At 38.1% G+C, this 17,717-nt stretch overlaps 1 protein-coding gene across 1 annotated transcript in view; it reads right to left on the bottom strand.

Annotated features, from left to right (window-relative positions):
* CFAP70 (cilia and flagella associated protein 70) overlaps positions 1 to 17,717 on the bottom strand; it is a 75,336-nt gene that overhangs the window by 29,758 nt on the left and 27,861 nt on the right. Inside the window, 9 exon segments of the mRNA XM_019624075.1 lie at positions 1,405 to 1,536; positions 3,223 to 3,417; positions 3,925 to 3,985; positions 8,225 to 8,316; positions 10,051 to 10,131; positions 10,316 to 10,355; positions 10,357 to 10,484; positions 13,260 to 13,394; positions 15,006 to 15,105. Of these exon segments, the coding sequence (XP_019479620.1) occupies positions 1,405 to 1,536; positions 3,223 to 3,417; positions 3,925 to 3,985; positions 8,225 to 8,316; positions 10,051 to 10,131; positions 10,316 to 10,355; positions 10,357 to 10,484; positions 13,260 to 13,394; positions 15,006 to 15,105 (964 nt within the window).

Below are 17,717 nucleotides of genomic sequence, written 5' to 3' on the forward strand. Positions count from 1 at the left end.
GACTAGATCAATGCCTTTATTTTGTCATCATCAAACTTGGTAGTCCTCCCTGACCGAGGAGTGTCATTGAGATCAAAATCACCAGCACAGAATTTCGTGAACCATCATTGGCACTGATGTTCTTGTAGAGCATTGTCACTGTAAACTTTATGCAATTTTTCACAAGCTTGATGTGCGTTCTTCCCTATAATGGAAGTAAAACAGTAAAATATGGCAAAAATGCACAGTTTGGTCTTCCATCTTCAAGTTGTTGTAAAATCTCCAAAACTCAACAAAATCACTCAATTTTTTTTAGAATGAAACTAGAACTGTCAGCTGTCAAATGACATAGGAATAACATAGATACGAATGACTCTAGTACTTCCAAAAATGAACTAGTGCCATCTGTCACAAACATGTGTCATGACTTTTCCGACAACCCAATAGTTGAGGAGCAGAGGCTGAAGTGGTTGAGGGACAAAGAAGCAGGAGATGAAGCCAGTTCCTGGTGGGGCAGTTGGGAACATTGAGGGAGGTTTTGTACAAAAAACACTCCAATTCTAATATGTACGAATGTTTGAGGTGGTGAGACTGGTGATGTCAACTGGTTCTTACACAGTACAGAGGAAAAGAAGTCAAAGATTCTTAAGTTTAAGGCTTAATGACTGGGTAGCTGGTAGTACCATTTTTTAAGTTCCATGACAGGTAAAAGATTGACAAGCACTAGCTAGGGTTTTCATATATCAAGAAAACAGAAAACTAAGGCTAAAGCTTTGGATGCTACATCTAAACTTTCTGTGGGATATATAGACAGACAGTCCCTACAAAGGAGGCATAGAAATAGTCAGAAAGATAGAAGGACACCCAGAAGTTGAACGATGAAGGGAAGAAGTGGGAAAGGAGTAGCTAGAAATTACAGAGATTTTCTTTTTAAGATGGAAAACCCTTTAGCATGTCCACAGGTTTGGGAAAAGGAGTCAGCCGACTGGGCGAATGTAAAAATAGAGGGAAAGATGGAATAATCGATAGCAAGCCCAGGGTACACAAGTGGGAATGGATTAAGGATTTAGATGGAAGGATTAGCCTTGCAACACAGAAGGATGCTATGCCTCTTCCTCTAAGACTGAAAGGAAAGCGATACGATGGATGCAGAAATAAATAATTTAGGTGTGGGGTTCAAAAGTTGAGGGGTTTCTTGTCTAATAATTTTTCTAGGAAATTGAAACAGCATACACCCTGTTCTCTCCCAAAATTAGTCTTAGAACTTAGTTTTCTTATTTATCTTTAGTTGTCAGTGCCGAGCACAGAGCTCAAGACATGTTTGCATAATTAAGGAAGAAAGGAAGCAAGGAAGGAAGGAATCATTCTGAGGAAACCCTGATGTCCTACAGAAAATGAAGGGCTATCAGCCTGTTGAGCACCCACCTGGTTTAAGGCCACATGCATCTGATCCACCAAGAACACATAGAGCTCACTGATGAACGTCTGAAGCTCCTCTTGGCTTTCAAATGATGTTGTCTTCAAGTACTTCTCTCTCACAATATTCACCACAGTGTGCTGCAGGAGACACAGGTCACCCCTCTGGTAATGCAGTCTAGAGCCAGCACCACACTGACAGCACAGGCCTCCCCTGAGCTTCTGGTCTACGGCTTATCAGAACTTGAGAAAGTGGCTGATTTCTCCCTTGGTGACTGCTAAATTGTTGGCTTTCTGATTTTTCCCCAATCAACATACTCTGTATGACTTCTTTTCTTGATGGCACCATCATCACTAACATGGTCAACACAGACTCATACTGTGTATATAAAATCACAGCACCGAAGAAAACATCAGCATTGGGTGTATGCATTATGTCTCTCATGGAGGCCACATGATTCAAGGAAGAAAGGCCTGATTTGAGAGTCTGAGGAATGGAATTCTGGTTCTAATCCTGCCACAGTACAAGCTTTTATACTTGGTACCTTGTTTTCCTCATTTGTTAAATGGATTGTGCACTTCTGGTATTACTATCTTATTCAGATGAATGTGAAGCCAAAGAGAAATAATAGGTGGTGAAACTTAAAATGCTGTACAAATAACATTGCTATAGCCAGGACAGCTACTTCTTTTTTCCCCTAAGCTAACCTTATTGCCAGGTTTTATACTAAGCACTTTCCTTGCATTGTATTACTTAATTCTCATAATGACCCCATGTGATAATAGTAATATTATCCTTTAATGTTACGCAAAGAAATTGAGGCTCAGAGAGGTAAAGTCAATTGACAAAGGTCACCCAGCTAGTAATGGTAGAACCAGGAATCAAACTGAGATGTGACTATGCCACCTACCGAGAATAGCCCCTTACCTCTTGCATCAGTTGTTTTTTACTTTATTACTCCCACGAGCTTTCTTTGTATCTGTTTAGTACAGTACAGGGCGCACAGTAAATGTGCACAGAGATGCAATGCAGTGTAGCAATTAAGAATGTGAGCTCTGGAGCCAGGCTGCCTGAATTTGAGTCCCATCCTTGACCTTCCCTAGCTCTGGGACCTTGGGCAAATTACTTAACCAACCAATGCTGCATTTCTCCATGTGCCATATGGGGAGTACCTACATAATAGGCTTGTGAGGATTCAATTAGTAAGATATGAAGCATTTTAAAATTTGTCTGGCATACAGCAAACCCTCAATAAGTGTTAGCCATTATTATTAAATAGCTATTTCTCAAATCTTGGTGATTCTAAGGACTAGGGAAAGGTTTGTAATGGGAGACAGAGATAATTAGTCATGGGTTCAGTACTGGGTACAGAGTTGCTGCCTGCGAGAGCAATGTGAAATCTGGCCCCAAACCTGGCCTGTCCTCCAGCGAAGAATTAGTTTTTTCAAAGCTTCCACTCAGGGCAGCTGGTTAGCTCAAGTGGTTAGAGCGCAGGCTCATAACACGAAGATTGCCAGTTCGATTCCCACATGGGCAGCAAAGCTGCACCCTCCACAACTGGATTGAAACAACTACTTGATTTGGAGCTGATGGGTCCTGGAAAAACACAGTATTCCCCAATAAAAAATTTCTAAAAAAAACTCCAACTCAGATGGATACTGAACCAGACGTGGAGCTTCTAACACTCTATCATGGCGAGCATAGCTCTCTGCACCAGCAGCAAGAAAGGTGGGCGCATAGCCAAACATAGCCAGAGAAAAAAATGATAAGTAGGCATGTAGAGAAGATGCTTCATAAAACCTATGGAATAAGTAATGAAAATTTACCTTGAGTTGTTCTTTGAAAGCAAAGTATTTTCCAGAGCAATTAAGTTCATAGTTGAGCTGGCACTTCTGCTCCTCCAGGGTTTCACTATCCATATCACTCCCCAGTTCGGCCATCTGTTTTCCAAATATCCTGTAATACTCATCCAGAATGGCTCTAGAAATGTTCTTGATCTGCATGTGGTAGTCACTCACCGCCTAGGAAGATATAAAATGTCTGGTAAAGTGGCCTCCAAGAGGTCAAGATGTGGAATAAAAGTCTGAAACAGGATTGGGTTTCACATTCAATACTTTAGATATAAATTGCCCTTTTCTTCCCAGCTTAGAGACCACTAGCCAAAGATTAAACACTGAATACTATTCACTGTAAGTCACTGGTCACAAACAGACACAGGAAGGAGAATATGTGAAGCTACAATTTCTCACCCCTTCATATTGAAGAATCCCTGCCTTATTTTCAAATGAATGCACTCAACACCTGATTACCTATAGTTACACTTTGACTTTATTATTTTTTTTTAATTTAATTTTTTTTTTTTAAGCTGAGCCATCCTGCTACCCATTGGCAGCTCAGCGGCTGCTCAGCGGCTGCTCAGCTCGGGCTGGACTCGAACCGCTGTTGCTCAGAGCTCAAACTCTTGAGCGAGCTCTTAACCAACTGAGCCACTTGGCCGGCCCCTAACACACCTTGACTTTAGCACTTGCCTTCTGAGCTCCTCCGGTCCGACGAGTAAGAGGCGGCCTTGGAGTAATCATTTCCTTGACCCTGTTATCAGGAAAAGAACAGCAACACCAAATTATTCTCTGTAGATCTATGTTCTCTTATTTCCCAATTTCCAAAGACTCTGGAAGTCTAAGATCTGTTCCCCCATTATACTCAATATAATAGCACTGTACTATTCTCTCATGTAAAAGCCTAGAGGTGAACCCCAGAACAGTACACAGCTGTGGTCTAGATAGGAAGGAAGCAAAGAAGTCCCTACTTCAGAGAGTAGTTAAGTTGTACTTTTGGCTAATTTGAGCCCTGCATTTACACTTACACACTTTTTAAAACCATTGCTGAATACAAGAGGCTGCTTCACTCAGGAGTTAGAAAGAAACGGGTGTTAGGATTTTAGGTGCATCCACTAAAGTCTCTGAAAGCATTAAATTGTGCAAATTTAAACGATACAGGCAAGTGAAAGCTTTTCTTTCCTCTCAACCTAGGTCATAATTTATAAAACTGCATTAAATTACAATAATGATATCAGACTTTACGGTGAGTAAGAAAATACACTTTTGCCTATCAAACTACTTATGCCAAAACATCTACCTTCCGTTTTCAGGAGAACTTACAAAAACCTAGAGGGATTTAAGTTACAGCTTTTCCTCCTTATAATTTCCAGTTCCTGCTGAAGTATATTGTACGGCCTTGAAGTTTACAATCAAATTCCCATGTTCAATTTTTCTCCAATAGGTCCTATGTGATTATATACCTCTGCTTGTAATTTCTAATTTTAATTCTATTTACTTTAATAGTTAATATATTCATATGATTCAAAGCTTAAGAGATATAAAACAATATATAATAAACTACCTCCTTCCAACCTTATTTTCCAGCTACCCAGTTTCCACTCCAGAGACAATGTTATCTATTCATTCACTCTTTCGAAATATATACTGAGTACCTCCTATTCATGAGGCACTTTTCTAGGCTCTGGGGATGGGGCGTTAAACAAAACAGACAAAAGTGCTTGCCTCATGGAGCTTGCATTCTAGTGGGGAAAGAAAGAAAACAAACAAGTTAAATAATCAAGATAAATATGTTAGTGATACATGCCATGGAGAATAATACAGGGAGGCAGACAGACTATGTTGGGGGCTGGGGTGGTGAAGTGGGGGAGCATATTTCACTAGAGAAAGCCTTACTCACTGAAATGATAACATTTAAGTAAAGACCTAAGGGAAATGAGGAAGCAAGTCATGTAGATACCAGGGGCAAGAAAGTCACAGGGAAAGGGACCAGCAAGTATAAAGCCCTTGCTGTAAGAGTGTGCCTGGCATGTGTGAAGAGTAGCAGGAAGGCCATTTTGGCTGGACTGGAAAAGTGAGGGCAAAGCACATGCAGAACATGTAGATCCTTGTAGGACATTGTAAGGACTTTGACTTTTACTCAGAGTGTGATGGGGAGTCACTGGTGGTTTCTGAGCAGAGGAGTTACATAAGTTGACTTGACTTTCACTTCAATACAATTATTATAGAATGATAAACTAAGAATAACCTGCCCAAATGTCCATCATCTGAAGAATGTAAAAACAAAATTTGATATATCAATACAATGAAATATTATTCAGCAATAAAGAAATGAAGTACTAATACATGCTGCAGTGTGAATGAACCTTGATAGCACTGTTAAATGAAAGAGGCCAGTCACAAAAAAAACTTACATATTGTATGAGTCCATTTTATGAAATGCCCAGAATTGGCAAATCTATACAGACAAAAAGTAGATAAATGGTTTCCAAGGGATAGGGGTAGAGCTAGGGGAGGTTGATATGAGTGTTGGGTTTAAAGTAGGTTGTTATAAGTTTAAAATGATCGTTGTAATCCCCAAGCTAACCACTAAGAAAACAACTTAAAAATATAAAGAAAAGGAAAGAAGAAGGGGATTTAAATGGTACATTGTAAAAAATCAGTTAAATATAAAAAAGGCAGTAATAAAAGAATTCAAGAACAGAAAACATATAAGACATGCAGATAACTGATGTATGGTAGAATAAATCCTTTTTTATCAGTAATCACATTAAATGTAAATGGATTAAACTTTCCTATTAAAAGGCAGCAATAGACAGACTGGATTAAAAAAAAAGAACAGAATCCATCTCTGTTGTCTACAAGACACTCCCTTTAGATATAAGGACACAAGGAGGTTGAAAGGAGGATAGAAAAAGATATTCTGTGAAAACAGTAAGCAAAACAGAGCTGTTGTAGCTATATTACCATCAGAGAAAACAGATTTTAAATCAGAAAAAATAACATGAGACAAAGAAGAAATATATATAGTTCCAGACAGCAATAAAATATAACAACCATAAACACATATGTACCTAACAACAGAGCCCTAAAATATATATAAAGCAAAAATTGAGACAATTGAAGGGAGAAATAAACAATTCTTCAATAAGAGACTTTAATACCCACTTTCAATAATGGATAGAACAATCAGACAGAAGATTAATAAGGAAACAGAGGACTTAAACAAAGGTATAAACCAGTCTAACCTACAGACATGTACAGAACACTCCAGCCAACAACACAGAATACACATTCTTCTCAAGTGCACATGGAACATTCTGCAGGATAGACCATATGTTAGGTCACAAAACAAATATCAATAAATTTTAAAAGACTGGAATCATACAAAGTATCTTTTCTGATCACAATAGAATGAAATTAGAAATCAATAACTGGAAGGAAACTGGAAAACTGAAACATTCACAAATATATGGAAATTAAGCAACATACTTTTAAACAACTAATAGGTCAAAGAAGAAATCACAGGAAAATTAAAAAAATATGTTAAGATTAATGAAAACGAAAACACAACATACCAAAAGTTATGGGATGCAGTGAAAGAACTGTTCAGAGAGAAATGTACAGGTATAACTGATACATTAAAAAGAAGAAAGCTTGTGGGCCGGCCGAGTGGCGCGATGGTTAAGAACTGGCTTGGGATGCCAGAGGGCCCCAGTTCGAATCCCACATATGAGGTCCAGTGACACTGCCCTCCACAGCTAAGATGCTGAACAACAGCTCAACCTGGAGCTGGGCTGCCGTGAGTCACCGGCAACGGCGTAGGTTGCAGCCCCTGTGGCAGTGGGTTGCCATGGGCTACCGTATGTAGCCAGCAGCCAGTGTGAGCAGCCATCCAGAAGCCGGTGACTGATCTGCCTCGCCCGGGAAGAGCGCAATGATGGTGCCAACTTGGGCCAGTGAAGCAGCGTAGGTTGCAGCCCCTGTGGCAGTGGGTTGCCATGGGCTACCGTATGTAGCCAGCAGCCAGTGTGAGCAGCCATCCAGAAGCCGGTGACTGATCTGCCTCGCCCGGGAAGAGCGCAATGATGGTGCCAACTTGGGCCAGTGAAGCAACGTCCTCCACAACTAGACTGAAGAACAAAAGGACAGCAACTTGTCTGTTCCACTTCCCCCAATTCCCCAGCACTGTTCCCATCCCCCCAATTCCCCAATAAAAATCTTTTAAAAAAAAAAAAGAAAAAGAAAGCTTGCAAATCAATAAACTAACTGTAAACCTTAATGAACTAGAGAAGGAGAGCAAACTAGACCCAAAGCTAGCAGAAGGAAGGAAACAAAGATCAGAGTGGAAATGAATAAAATAGAGAAAATCAACAAAACAAAAAGGCTGGTTCTTTGAAAAGATCAACAAAAACTGATGAATCTTTAGGTAGATGGACTAAGAAAAAAAGAATAAAGACTCAAACTACTAAAATCAGAAATGGAAAGTGAAACATTACTCCTCAGTTTACAAAGATAAAAAGGGATAATAAGAGAATACCATGAACAACTGTATATAAAAAAATTGGATAACCTAGATAAAATGGACAATTCCAGAGAAATAACAATGAAAGCACAACATAAAATGGTTTTTAAAAATTACATATATTTATACGGGAATGAGGTGTGTGTTTGTATAACACAGGGGCTTCATAATAGCTCCAGAAGGATAAATACCAAGGTGTTAAAAGTAGTTATCAATGGGTAAGTAGAAATCTGAGTGTTTTTATATACTTTCTTGCTAATCTCAATTTCCTCGAAATTTTTGTGATAGGCATCTACTGCTTTTGTAATAAGAAAACAGCAATAATGTAAGAAACTCATCTGGGAAAAATAACAGAAAATTGATGCTTAGCCCAAGGGAAATTACACTTATGAAGACAAACTGACTTCCTTTTATTTATACTTAACTTGTTTGTGCAAAACAAGTCGTATGAAAACCACTGCTACCCACCGTCTGGCTAGCTCCTCTGGCAGCCGCTTTGGAACCAAGGCTTTGCTCAGCTGAATCTCCAACACGATGTAGGTCCCTGCATCTACATATTGCTGTAAAGACAATTTTCTCTAATTTATTCTCTTCGGAAAAAGATATTTATGAAAATATTTTAGTAACATAAGATACTGCTCCCAATAAGTGAGAAACGTGCATATGCAACCATATATATAGTGTGATCTTGACTGTTAAAATATTTTTCACATAGAAAAATAACTGTGAAGGAAAATAGCAACAGTGGTTATCTCTTGCAGGAAAGAATTTTCAATTTTATTCTTGGAGACTTCTACCCCAGCTGAAGCCCTATTTATCTTGTTCAATATTTTTCTTGGAACTTTTTCAAGTGAATGCCATATTTCTTCCACTAAACGTCGTTCATGAGTCCTGCAGAAATACTCTGCACATAACCTTCTGATATTCCCATTCATGGCACCCTCACCACCATCTACCAACTGTGACCTGATGGACATTTCTGCCCAGATTTTTGCTAGTATCCTAAATACAATGTGTCCAAAATCAAACTTATCACTTCCTCTATATTAGCCTCTCTTTTGACTTTTCTCTTAGTGATTTTTTCCAACCTTCCAGAAAGTAAAGCTTGAAACCTGAGTTGTCTTTAACTTTTCTTCCTTGACATCCTCTTTACCCCCCGCCAAAGCTTCCCAGTTCCACACCTTGCCTCTATAACTCCTTCCCTAAGTCAAACTGTCATCAACATTCATATTTACTGTAAGAAAAACCTGTAAACTGGTATCTGAAGCCCCTACCTCAACTTCAATCTCTCTTTTTCACACCCTTTCAAGAATTCTGCCCTGAAACACACGAGGACTTATTTCTACATAATTTATTAAAAACCTTTAATGTGAGTCCCTAAATGAGGATCGTGGCCTGTTGTCACCTATAGAATGATGCCCCCAATTTTTTTTTTTTTTAGCTGAGCCATCCTGCTACCTGTTGGCAGCTCAGCGGCTGCTCAGCTCGGGCCGGGCATCGAACCGCTATTGCTCAGAGCTCAAAGTCTTGAGCGAGCTCTTAACCAACTGAGCCACTCGGCTGGCCAATGCCCAAACTTTTTAGCAAGACTTTCAAACTCTTTCTATAACCCAACTCAGCCTCTCTCTTCTTTCTCACCTCCTTCTAGAACCTCTCCTTTCTTTTCATTTCTCTATACCAGACACTGAACTAATTGATGTACTCCCAAATTCTGCTACCTTCTTTGTGCTTTGACTCAAGCTGTTCCCTGGCCCTGAAATGCCTCTCCTTCCATCTTTATCTCGCAAAGGATTCTCTTTATCTTTCACTATTTAGCTTGGATGCCACCTCTTCCATGAAGACTTCTGAGACTGCCCAGTGGCTATTAATCTGTTTCCTCAGAGCCTACACAGCACTTTTATTTGTACCTCTACTATAGCATTCATCAAAATTCTGTATTACAGCTACTTATGTACCAGTCTGTTTTACCCAGCAGACTACTGAGTGTCCTAAGGGCAAATGGATAAATACTGCAAATGATGCATCTTTGTATCCTTCATAGTGCTTAATACAGTATAATTAATAAAAGACATAACATTTTAATGCTGAAAAGGACCTTGAAATTAATCTGGTACCCACTCATTTTACAAAGTCTTAACAAGACAAAGAAATTTACCCGAAGTCATAACTAGTCATGGAAAATCTGGGATGGTAACCCAAATAATGAGCATCTTCCTGAGCATTTTCCACTATACCATGCTACCTTGCTCAGTAAAGGTAGGACTGATGAACATAAATGATGTAGGCATAGTTACCTGTCCTTCCAGATTGTGGTTTACAGGGGGTTCAGTTTCCAAAGGTGTATCTGAGCTCTGAGATTTTACACTAGATGCTTGCTGAAAGAAAATGAACACACCTCAAAAACGGAATTCTGACATGGTCTTCACAATGGCAGGAACAATGATCATTAGGTTGCATCAAAATGCAAATGAAATGGAGGCAATTCCTCAAATGAGAAATCAGTACAAGCCTCGGGAATGTAACAAAACCAGCAAAATCATCACCTTTCCAACAACCTACCACATCCCCAGGTGTAGGCATTCCTTCCATATCTATTTCTTACTATTTTATCCTCTTTCAGGTTCTTAGAAGTAACTGGTTTGGACAATGGGGAATTAATTCCTCCGATCCTGTTGTTCTGAATCAAATGATGGGCAGTATCCCGGAACAAGCTAAATAAACACTTGGTCTGAAAAAAAAAATGCAATGACTCACAGGCAAATAAAAGAAGCCCACGTTATTCTTTAACATCATTTAGTTTTCTAGATAATTTCAACATTGTAGAATAAGAGAGAGATAGGGAAAGTACAAGTAAAAAACTTCATTGTAATGCCGTACTTGTTGAACAAATCTCAATTACATATTGGAGAGGAAATATTCTGGCTATACCTCATTAAGGAGTTTGCCAAATATACTTTCTATATACTTTTAAAATTATAATTATATATTTTTAGAAAGTTGTGATCATATTGAATGTAGTTTTAGATCCTGGTTTTTCATTTAACAGACTATCACATACATCCTCTCATGTTTTTAAATTTTTCACAAGAATAATTTTTAATGCACACACCTTATTCTCCTATCATATGGATATAATAAAAGAGGTAAAAAGGTCTGTGTGCCAACTATATCTCTAGTGCTTTATATAGTTTATCTCAATTAATATGTAAAACAATTATGGGAAACAAGCATTGTCTTGATTTTACTGATGAATAAACTAAAGTTGAGAGAAATTTAGTTATTTGCCTGAAGTCACCTCGCTAATACATGGTAGTTCCAGAATTCGAACTAGAGGCTGCCTGATGTCAAAGCCTTTCAATTATGATATACTGTTTCCCTCAGATTCACTAAGAATATCTTCATACAGTAAAGTTTGGATACAATTCTTATTCCCTTAAAATAGATTCCTATTATAGAAGTAGGAATACTATGAGAAAGGATATAAGTATTTTAAGCTTAATACATACTGACAAAAACTTCCTTGTAGCGAGTTGGTACTAATGTACACTTCTACTAGCAGTGAATGAGAGTTGTTTTACCACAACTTTGCCACCAATAGGCATTATCATACTTTAAATAATTGTCTAATTTTATAGATAAATTGATATTTTATTGTTATTTAAATTTGCATTCCTTTTATTATATTTAAGACCAAATGTTTCTCCTTATATTTATTGGCAAATGGCATTTCTTCTTTTGTATGCTGCTGTTTCATGGACCTTGTTCAGTAAAAATTGTGTGTTTTTCTTATTTATTTCATTAAGTGCTTCATATTTTAGTAATAGTAGCCATCTTTCTGATATGTATTCAAATATTTTCCCCAGTTTTTCTGGTACATTGTAATTTTGTTTACGATGTTTTTTTCTACATATAGAGGCTTTTCATTTTTTGCTAACCGAAATCTTTTATATATTTTATTACTTTCAAGCCTAGGAGTTTCCCTTAATTAATATATTTAATTAAAAGGCAGTTCTATTTTTATGGTCTTCACAATTTGACGTATTTTTATTTTTAAAGCTCTGCAAGGATGCATACTCTTTTCTTTTTTTTTTTTTTAGCTGAGCCATCCTGCCACCTGTTGGCAGCTCAGCAGCAGCTCAGCTCGGGCCCGGAATTGAACCGCTGTTGCTCAGAGCTCGCACTCTTGAGCAAGTTCTTAACCAACTGAGCCACTCGGTTGGAGCCAACATATTTTAATAAATTCATTTGAAATATATTTTGATCTATGACATTTGTAATTTTTTTCCATTTAACTATCTGCAAAGCATTAATGATTATATCTTTTGAATGATTATCTTTTTTAATGGATGCATATTCCATCATTTTTATTTACAATAATTTACTAAACCTTTCTCTATTTTAGACATATAATCTTATTATTTGTTTTTGCTATTATAGATACCCAAAAGTTTTCATAAATATAGGGGTTGTAATTCTATTAAATTATTTCTTTAAGATAAATCCCAATAAGTGTGATTTCTGATTCAAAGGATACTTATATAGAAAGAGTACACTATTCAATTGGTTTGAAAACAGATGATGGGTCTTTCATAAGTCTATTATTGAAAAATAGCCGTCCTAATAATGATGAAATAGTATACGAAAACATGTATGAAATATGTTTCTGTTAGCATTATTATTGTTGTATTTTACAAAGCCTCACTTTCATCTAGAAGCAACATGATAAAATTGACTTTTTGCTTGAATATATGTATAGATATATTCTCTTTCTATATATAGACAGATGATTTTAATATTTTAACACCTGAAAATTGAAAGCACCATATTATAGCTCATTATCGTGGATTTACATTTTTGTATATTTAACACACTAGACTACTTTAATTATCCTAAAGATTTTGTATCCAACTTTATTGAGGTAAAATTGTAATAAAATAAACTACATATTTAAAGTATACAATTTCATCAATTTGGGGCATATGTATACATATGTGAAACCATCACTACAATCAAAATCACCAACATTTCCATCTTCCCTCATTCTTTTGTAATCCCTCCTCCCTCTATTCCTTTTCCCAAGCAGCCACTGATTTGCCTTCTGTCACTATAGATTATTTTCCTAGAATTGTACTTAAGTGGAATCATAAAGTATGCACTCCCTTTTGTCTGGCTTTTTTCATTTAGCATGATGTATTTGAGACTCATCCATGTTACATGTGTCAATAGTTCATTCCTTTTTATTGCTGAATAGTATTCCATCATATAGATTTACCACACAATTTGTTTTTCTGTTCACCTGTTGATGGAGATTTGGGTTGTTTCCAGTTTTTGGCCTAAAGGTTTTGAGGTTCAATGGCAGAATGACAGTAAGGCTCTATATTTAACATCCCAGTATACCAATTAGTTCCAAATATCCATTGCAAAGATGTATATGTTAAAGATATAAGTAAACACATATATAAAGGATAAATTAGGATATACCTTCTATACAATTTTTTCTTACCTTTTCATAGACTACGCTGTCTAGGTAAGGATAAACATGAAAAGCTCCCCGAATTCTCTTCACACCTGGATACAGCAATGGGACCATATTAACATAAGCCACACCGTGAAACGAAAGCTGATTTTCATCTTCTGCCTAAAGGAATAAAACCGGAGAGCTATTAGTGCTACAGAGAAATGCAGCATAAGGTATGGAGCTGACTCAGCAGTTCAAAGACTGGATTTAGGAACTAGATATGCTACTTAACTAATTGACTTTGGGCCAGTAACATAGACATCTGGGGTTTTCATTTCTTTATCTTCAAAATAGGTTTAATAATACCATGATCACTGAGATGATGCATATAAACAGTGTTAATGAACAGTAAAGGCAGTAGTGAGATCAACACATACTCAAATTAATTGATAATATGTACTCAACCAAAAAGTCAATTTCACCATGTTGCTTCTTAGGAAAAAGTGAAACTTTGTGAAAAACAATAATAATAACAACAACAACTTAAAGGGAATCAGGAGCTTTGGCTATTAGCTTTAGTTCACAGATTCATATGAATGAAAAGTGTCTTACAAATCATCTGGACCAGTGTTGACAAATAGACTTTAACTGATGTCTACATTCTAATCAATTGGTGGAGGTGTTTTAGAGTACTGTGTTGAGAAAGATTCTGTATCTTAATCTAGGCTCAGAAGGGAAGAGTGCTTTGATTAACCAGTACTCTCTGCCATGGATGAAGGAGGATGAATAACAGTCTGCCGTCTTATATAGGCCATCCCTAATCTCATCTAAACTCTCATTACAAAGATGAAGAACATGTCGATAAATACACCTTAACATCATTTTTAATGGCTGTATGGTTTGCCATAGAAAACTTTTATAAGGAATAAAGTGAAAGAAAACATTTAACTCCCACAAGTTTAAAAGTAATCTCTTTGATTATATCTATTAAAAAAATAATTAGAAATTAAATTCCTATGTTCATATGATAACATTATGTTGTTTTGAAATCTAAGGAAAGTTAGTCAATACATATATATTACAAAGGGAGAAGCGGTAACACAGTAGTAGTAGTTTTATTCTGCAAAAAGCCTATTTTAAAAATCCATTAAATAATTTGGGTACTTGTTAAATATCTGCTACATGCCATGGGTCAGGCTAGGTAGGTACTGTGGAGGATACAAAGCCGTCTCCAACAGGATCCCACCCTCAGGGAGTTTATGAACAAGCATAAAAGACCAGATATGCCCAAGTAAAACAATAGAGAACATGTTCTAGTCTCATCAATGCTCTCTTTTCAGAATAGCGGTACATCTATGAATCCTATTACTCTAATTAGCAGACTAAAACATTTAAATCAGTAAGTCAAAGAAATTCAGAAAGATGTATTAGGTTGAACCGTATTGCCAATGGTTTTACCTATAGCAAAACTGTATTGAAGGGCTAAAGGGAAATAGGATATTTGGAAATAAAGGCTAAATAATTTTTAGTGGACAATAGGGATCTAGGGTGACCAGTCATCCTGATTTGCCAGGGACAGAGGAGTTTCTTGGGACATGAGACTTTTAGCATTAAAACCAGAAATCTATTCGGCACATGGTTTTAAATTTTTGCAAATTAGGATCAGTTGGTCACCCTAGGAAGCAGCCACATCAGTTCATATTTTCCATTAATATTAGAATTAGAAGCAGAATAACAGGTCGGCTCTGACCCAGCATTTCTTATGTAAATGTTTTAAGTAAAAAAATTTACCTTATCAAATCTGGTAGCTTTCCCTTTGGGTACAGTAATTAGGGGGACTCTTGTGATCTCTACAGGCCACAACCGGCAATCAGCAATTCGCTTCTGAAAACTGTGTATTAAGAATCAGCCTATTAGCATATACGCAAAAACGGAGTTAGTGTTATTTAAAGGGAAGTATTCCTCTCTTTCAAAAAGTAATGGAGGGCCGGCCGAGTAGCACATTGGTTATGAGTTGGCTTGGGATGCCAGCTCTGAGCAGCAGGGCCCCCAGCTCAGATCCCACATGCGGGCCAGTGACGCTGAGCCCTCTACAGCTAAGATGGTGAACAACAGCTCAACCTGGAGCTGGGCTGCTGTGAGTTGCCTGCGACAGTGTAGGCTGCAACCTCTGCTGCCATGGTCTGCTGTGAGCCACAGTGAGCAGCCGTCCAATGGCCCACAAGCGACTGCCTCACCTGGGAAGAGCGCAATGATAATATCAACATGGGCCAGTGAAGCAATGTCCTCCACAACTAGACTGAAGAACAAAAGGACAGCAATTTGTCTGTTCCCCTCCCCCGATTCCCCAGTGCTGTTCCCCTCACCCAATTCCTCAATAAAATCTTAAGAAAAAAAAAAAAGTAATGGAGGGGCAGCCGGATGGCTCAGGTAGTTAGAGCGTAGTGCTCGTAACACCAAGGTTGCCCGTTCAATAACGACGACTTGACTTGGAGTTGATGGGTTCTGGAAAAACACACTGTTCCCCAATAAAGTTTAAAAAACAAAAAACAAAAACTCTTTCTTTAAAAAAATAATAATAGAATACACATATATAAAAATTTTTATTATATAAGTGGGTTTTTTTTATACTTTCTCAAATCTATACAATTCTGAAAATCTACTGTACTGCTAGCAGAGGCAAACTCTACATTTTTAAAGAGCAATTGGCAATATAAATCAAAAGCCTTAACATGTTCATAATCTTTGACCCAGAAATTTCACTTCTAGTGCTTTATTCTAAAGAAATAATTGGATAAGTATGCAAAAATAGTACAAAACAGGACCGGCCGAGTGGCTCAGCTGGTTAAAAGCTTGCTTGGGAGCACCAGCTCTGAGCAGCAGGGCTGCGGTTCGGATCCCACATTGAGGGCCAGTGACGCTCGCCCTCTACAGCTAAGATGGTTCGCATCCCACATTGAGGGCCAGTGACGCTCGCCCTCTACAGCTAAGATGATGAACAGCAGCTCGACTGGAGCTGGGCTGCTGTGAGTCGCTGGCAACAGCGTAGGCTGCAGCAGGGCTGCAGTGGGCTGCAGTGGACTACGTGAGTGGCTGGCAGCCAGCGTGAGTGGCTGGTATCTGGTGTGAGCTACCAGGAGCCGCTGTGAGTGGCCGATCAATGACCAGCGACCGATTGCCTCACCTGGGAAGAGCACAATGATCATACCAACATGGGCCAGTGAAGCGACGTCCTCCACAATTAGACTGAAGAACAAACAGCAATTTGCCTACCTGTCTGTTCCCCTTCCCCGATTCCCCAACACTGTTCCCCTCCCCCTAATTCCCCAATAAAAATCTTTAAAAAAAAAATAGTACAAGACATTTATCTCTACTATGAAAATAGAGTAGGGCTTCCAGTGTCAGCTGACAGGTAAAGAGCTTGGATGTTTTACTACCTATCCTCACAACAAGAGAAATGCTGATCAAACTGAAAATCAACAACTTTTCTTAGATCCATCTAAGAATTAACTTAATAGAGCAAATCACCACACTGAAATTTAGAGAGACAGTCAAGTACAGAGAGTTACAACTGAGATCAGCTTACAGGCTTACAGACAGCAGAAGTCACTAGAGTCTATAACAGGTAGAAATACTTTAATAATAATTTTGACAAACTGCTGGAGGCTGAATGTGGATGAGCCATCGAGTTAAAAATTCCTGGGAACCCAGTCTTAGGGGTTCCCCACACATTTTTGGATTTTAAATCAAGAAGCTCCAGCAGATTCTCACAGTGAAGATAGAATAAAAATCCTTTTAGGCAGAGAAGGGAAAAGTAACCATTTTGAAATATGCCCACAGTGTTCTCCATAACATAGGACTACTTTGTAAGGGAAATTACCAAAGCCCTATCTGGCCCAGGGGAAGGGCAATTAGACACCCCTAGGCCCACGTAGCCTTCTTGTCACACATAATGACAGGAAGAAAAAAGGCTATTATTAAATGCTTCTGAAGGGCACAGCCCAGGGATTCAAACACATTAAAATACTGAGATTTAATCACAGGATTATGGAACATTTCCCCCTCCCCAATACCTTATCACTACATAAACAGTGTTCCAGTATAATAACAGTGGATTATAACTGAAAAACTGCAAAATACAGACCCAATTTAAGAAAGAGTTCTTAGGCAAACCCAAAGACAATGGGGAGGAGCAAAAAAAAAAAGGAAACCGAAGCCTTTAGCACCTGCATCCACAGCAAACATTAAACACAGCCCAGTTCCTAGCCAGATTAACATAAAACCTCACACTAAAAAACCTAATTACCTCATTTCTTATTACCCAGTACATAATGTCCAGGTTTCAGTAAAAAAAAAAATTATAGCATCAAGAGTACTATCAGTAGGGCCGGCCGAGTGGCGCGATGCTTAAGAACTCGCTTGGGATGCCAGAGGGCCCCGGTTCGGATCCCACATATGAGGGCCAGTGACACTGCCCTCCGCAGCTGAGATGCTGAACGACAG

This window comes from Hipposideros armiger, unplaced genomic scaffold (genome assembly GCF_001890085.2).
Source record: "Hipposideros armiger isolate ML-2016 unplaced genomic scaffold, ASM189008v1 scaffold_15, whole genome shotgun sequence".
Classification (NCBI taxonomy): Eukaryota; Metazoa; Chordata; class Mammalia; order Chiroptera; family Hipposideridae; genus Hipposideros; species Hipposideros armiger.